At 37.7% G+C, this 5,940-nt stretch overlaps 1 protein-coding gene across 1 annotated transcript; it reads left to right on the top strand.

Annotated features, from left to right (window-relative positions):
* Positions 1 to 252: 252 nt before the first annotated feature.
* On the top strand, positions 253 to 5,578 carry zmat5 (zinc finger, matrin-type 5). Its single transcript, XM_017721163.2, has 5 exons — positions 253 to 513; positions 747 to 809; positions 1,597 to 1,677; positions 2,118 to 2,229; positions 5,405 to 5,578. The coding sequence occupies exons 1-5, from the start codon at positions 387 to 389 to the stop codon at positions 5,544 to 5,546; spliced, it is 525 nt and encodes a 174-aa protein (XP_017576652.1). The 5' UTR covers positions 253 to 386; the 3' UTR covers positions 5,547 to 5,578.
* The last annotated feature ends 362 nt before the right edge of the window (positions 5,579 to 5,940 follow it).

Below are 5,940 nucleotides of genomic sequence, written 5' to 3' on the forward strand. Positions count from 1 at the left end.
ATGACCCCTTACACGAGCGAATCTCCCATAAAGCACTACGTTATGACCTCACATTCCCAAGCCCAATCGAAAGGCCTTGGACCGACCAACATGGTAGAGCATGTTCAGGCATGTGATCAAGTCATGATAACTGTTCAGTGGCCTGCTCTTCTACTGAAAGAGAGAGGTAAACGGAAGAACTGAGGCCACAGTTTATTCGTCCTATGAGGCATCAGAGGGCGCTGTTCACTGGGAGGATATTCACTCGTGCGCGTGCGCACACTGGGTCTCCATATTGTAAATAAGGCTGAATAAGGCGTAGTGGTCATGTCTAAATTTCTTTGCTGATATTTCTTAGAGATGTGTGTGTGCATTGGTTAATTTGTAGTTTATGATTAAGTTACGAAATGGGAAAGCGGTATTATTGCGATTACTGTGATCGTAGCTTTCAGGATACACTGCATAACAGGAAGAAACATCTGAACGGCGTTCAGCACCAAAGATCCAAAAAAGCCTGGCTAGATGTCTTCAGAGGTACATTTGAATCTAACTTTTAACCTTAACGTTACTTTGCAGTAGGTTACCTGACAAAGTGCCAGGAAACCGTACTGGATAACTAGTAAAATTACCTTTCGCTTTATCCATTGTAATATTTTACCTTGCAAAGAGACATAATTTGATTTACCTTACCTACTTACTAATGATCAGTGTTCTGATGACTCGGCTGAAGTGTTTTTAATGAATAATCTTAATATCTATGTTTTTAGATGCTGCTGCAATTTTACAAGAGGAACGGTCAAAGCAACCATGCAGGAAGTTTCAGCAGACAGGTCAGTCTATCGTCTGTCTGTATGTCTTTCTTTCTGACAAACGTTAAAGCAGTCAGTTTGTTCAGTTATTTAGTTTCCAGTCAAAAATGAGCGTTAAGTACAGGTTTAATTTTTCAGTTTCAGGAATAAAGTGTAAAAATGAGCTTAAATCACAAAGTGTATTCCTTGTGGAAATGTGTTCAGTGGACTGAAGACTTTATGTCCTACCGCCACAGAGACAGTGATCCTTCTCTGTGTGAACTGAGCCTCCTTCACTGCGTTTGTTCATAAGCGTGGCAGTGTACAGTCACCACAGCGCGTATTGGAATGTTGGTATCACAGAATTTTTATAAGTATGGTTTCAGCCAGATACCAGTATCATTATAGATACATCCCTACTGTACACTATATTTATTTGCACAGAACAGTGTGTGTGTGTTCGTATATGCATGCATCTATCATGTTGACTGACAATTAAGTATATGAAATGTGGTCTCTGACTTGATGTATGCATTCATGTATGAATGTGATTTTGTCCATTTGCTCTTAAGCTGGGTTTCTCTGGGTTGATGTGCTTGATGCCAAAACCACAGTGTTATTATTAATAATGATATTGTGATGTAAAATTTACTTAAGTTCATGAAGCTGATCATTTTCCACTGTAAAACTCCACTATCTATCTCCACTTCCACAAAAAAACACTATCAACATGTCTGTATTAGTATCGATGTGTCAATATCTCTCTCTCTCTCTCTCTCTCTCTCTCTCTCTCTCTCTCTCTCTCTCTCTCTCTCTCTCTCTCTCTCAGGCCAGTGTGTTTTTGGCCCTAGTTGCCGTTACTCTCATTTCTCTGAAAAGGATATGATGGCTTTGGAGCAACAGATTGAAGGTGAGGTACTTTAGATTTTTTGCTAAACAAGCCCTTATTTTGGTTTGAAACTTCACTCTTGCTGGATAGTTTGCTTGACAAAGCAAGATATTGTGTGATAGATCATGAAAATTGTGAAATAATGCATCATGTGAATGTCTTCAAGTATTATGATGTTGACACCCACCGTTAAACCAAATTATTTAAACAAATAGGCAAAAGGGATCCCTACGCTACTGCTTTTTCGTTTACACAGCTTTTCTGCCTGGTCTGCCACTGAGCAGATGTTTCCATTAAATTATTTTTGATGAAAGAAATTAAATGAAAGTGATGAATAAGAAATCTTTGAGGGCACAAAACCTGTTTAAAATAATATTTTAGCTCTCCATATTGCTGTTTAAATGAGACAGAGAACCAAATAAGTTTAAAAGCAACTCCGTAATCCCTTGATGTGTTGTAAGATGAAAGGTGGCAGAAGGCGGACCCTGAGCATGACAAAGCCTCTCCTCGACCTTCACTAGATGAATGGCTTTCCAGAAGAGAGAACAACAGGGTTGCTCTGATGGTGGGAAGGTAATTAATCTATAAAAAGTTATGATAGCTTTTGATGTTTGAAAGTATATCTTTATGAAGGTATCAAGAAGTCAAGAGTTTGTGTAAGGCACATGATGATGATGATAATAATAACAACAATAATAGCTAATAATAATAAGTAGAAGAAGCAGAAACAATTTATCCACGAACAGCAGTATGTGGGTCCAAGTACAAATCAGCTCAGGCATCAGAATGGGGCCTTTTTCTTAGAGAGAAGATGAATGACTGAGAGTGAGAATTTAACAGAAGGCCCTTGTATGTCATGGGTATTGATCAGGAACCTTCAATGAAAATGTTTTCCAAGTTAATATTTTGACATTCTTTAATTTCACTGCAGGCTTTGAAAAATAAGTCAAAATGCCGTACAAGACGTCCAATTTCTCACAAACTTGTAACTGCAATGTTGGTCAACTTAAAACTAAATCACATGATACTTTATCTGCAGCAAAGAGAAAATAATGGAATTTTCAGTGATTCTCATTATGCACTGTGGTGCCTTGTGATGACCAGTCTTCACCAAGTGAAATGATGTGAAATGTACTTGATTAAAATGTTGGAAAATTGAGTAGTGCCCACCTTTGGCCAGTACTTTTAAATTTAAATTTTTTTTTTTCCTCCCAGTAGTTATTGAGGTTCAGGCTCTTGTCAATAATACTAAAGGTCCCACCAGGAGAGACAGTTATTTTCAGTACCAACTTTTTTTTGTGCTGTAGTGCCCCTTTTATGGCCATTTGGGCTCATCTGTGTGCCTGAGTAGCACAAAGGATTACTACCCTAGGGATCTAGGCGCTGAAGGTGTAATAATAATGATTAGTGCTTCAATAATTACTTGACATTGATTAGTTGCTGATGTGTCCTTTCCTGGTAAATACAGGAACTCTTCAATGCCCTAAAACATTCATAGAATGCATGCAGATTGCAGCACACTACTGGAAGTACAGAAAGTATGGAACTTTGAATGATGGCAGAGATGTGATAAAACAAAATAAAGGAATAGCATAATGGTTTGTCAATTAATCGAATAGTTGGCAATTAGTCAACAACAGAAAGCTTTAATTCCAGCAGCAATAATAAAAATAATAATAAATATAGCTGCAGGTGGCAGCCTTAGGGGTCCAAGCACTATCAGATTTCATTAGCACTTTGTCGCCATTTACATCCTATACTCACCGCTCAATTTATTAGGTAGACCTGTTCAATTGCTTGTTAACACAAATAGCTAATCAGCCAATCACATGGCCACAACTCAGTGCATTTAGGCATGTATAGGTGGTCAAAATAACTTGGGAAGAAAGGTGATTTAAGTGACTTTGAGTGTGGCATGGTTGTTGGTGCCAGACTGGCTGGCCTGAGTATTTCAGAAGCTGCTGATCTACTGGGATTTTCACGCACAACCATCTCTAGGGTTACAGAGAATGGTCTAAAAAGAGAAAATATCCAGTGAGCAGCAGTTGTGTGAACGAAAATGCCTTGTTGATGTGAGAGGTCAGAGAAGAATGGGCAGACTGATTCGAGATGATAGAAAGGCAACATTAACTCAAATAACCCCTTGTTACAACCAAGTAATGCAGAATACCATCTCTGAACGCACAACACATCAATCCTTGAAGAAGATGGGCTACAGCAGCAGAAGACCACACCGGATGCCATTTCTGTCAGCTAAGAACAGGAAACTGAGACTACAATTTGCACGGGCTCAGCAAAATTGGACAATAGAAGATTGGAAAAATGTTGCCTGGTCTGACGAGTCTCGATTTCAGCTGCAACATTCAGATGGTAGGATCAGAATTTGGCATAAACAACATGAAATCATGGATCCATCCTGCATTATATCAACAGTTCAGGCTGGTGGTGGTGGTGTGATGGTGTGGGGGATATTTTCTTGGCACACTTTGGGTCCCTTAGTAATAATTGAGCATCGTTTAAATGCCTCAGCCTACCTCAGTATTGTTGCTGACCCTGTCCATCACTTTATGACCACAGTTTTAAGACCAAATTGGAGGGGAAAAAAAGAAGTTCACAGACTAGATTGAACAGCTAATTTTTCAAACTTTGAGTAATTGCAGAAAAACTTCACATCATGCAATTTGTGCAATTTGGCCAATTCTAAGCTTGCCTGTTGAATTTTTTTAGCAAGTGGAGGCAATATTTCTCCAGTATTTCTCAAGAATTTTTGACTGTAGGCTTCAAAGTTGAGGAGATAGTGGCCAAAACATGAATTTTTGCTCTGGTTGACATGTGGAGTCGTTGTAGATGTTGTTGAGAATAAACTACATTGTCATGCACTTTTGAGGAAAAGGTTACTTTATTATAAGACATCATACAGAGATGTTCACAGATCACCGGTTCAGTTCATTCTCCCAACAGTGAGCAGGAGCAAACAAATTATAGTGTTATCACCCTTAACTCAATTAATCTCAAATCTCAAAGTTAGGTACCCATGATAGACAGGCATGGGAAAAGTACAGAACATTCTAAGATGACCAGGAAGCTCAGAGACAGAATGACTTTTCTGATCGAATAAGCAAAGAGGAGTTGTAAAGTGGTTATTTCTACTCTATGTTGCTGCCATCAGACCAATTGGAGTCATTTCACTCACTTAAGTTCTGGGGGGAGGGCTACCTCCATCTACCTCCATCTACCTACAATGCTTGGATCCCTAATAAATAAATAAATACATACATACGTAAAAATAAATAAATGAATAAATAAAAATAAATAGATTAAAATAAAATATAATACAGTATACTGTTCTTTTAAGCCAGAGATGATGCTAAAAGTTTAGTGCTGGACAAATGTTTGCTTAGCTGTATTTAATAGCTTGAACATACATGTCTAGGAAAAAAGCTCCAGTTGATGGAGAACTGTAGGTTCCATTAGGTTCAACATTGTGGTGTTAAAAGATTTATTGCAATTGTCCTTTAAACAAAATGATTAAAAGAAATGTCAGGTTTTGTAAGTGTAGCTTTATGTGCTCATTGTGCCGTACCACCACCGCCATATAATTCTGAGTTGGTCTACCCATTTAATTAATGGAATGGGTTTCAGCAAATCACATATGCAGAATTCATAATCTCCACAAAAAACATGGCCTGCTTTAATATGTTATTGAGTAATAATATATGATATAGTAATGTGGACTTCTCCTTTTCAGTGATTTAAAAGCAGAGGAGGAAAAAGGAGCTGAAATTAGTGATGTACCACCATTTTTGCTGTCTGTTCCTGATCTCCCTCCATCACTTCTTCCTCCCCAGCACAGAGGATGGAGAGGGACCATCCACAATGAGTGGGGTTGAAATCAAATCTTCATACAGCTTCTGTAAAAATGTGTGTGTATATATATATATATATATATATATATATATATATATATATATATATATATATATATATATATATATATATATATATATTTTTTTTTTTTTTTTTTTTTTTCCCTTGTGCCGATGTCCAACACAGTTCAGGCATTCCCTACTCAAAACACACTCAGAAAAGCTGCCAGTTAATAGTTGAATCAGGTGTGTATGAGTAGTTAAATTACCAGACTGTGTAAAGGATTGGCGTGATAAACAGGACCAGAGTTGTGCAACCCTGTGTTAGCTTCTTAAAATTTACAGCTACAGTCATATCTTAAAATTAGCTGTTGGCTGCTATGACCTCGATTAAGTCTATGAGAAATATAAAAAAATT

This window comes from Pygocentrus nattereri, chromosome 23 (assembly GCF_015220715.1).
Source record: "Pygocentrus nattereri isolate fPygNat1 chromosome 23, fPygNat1.pri, whole genome shotgun sequence".
Classification (NCBI taxonomy): Eukaryota; Metazoa; Chordata; class Actinopteri; order Characiformes; family Serrasalmidae; genus Pygocentrus; species Pygocentrus nattereri.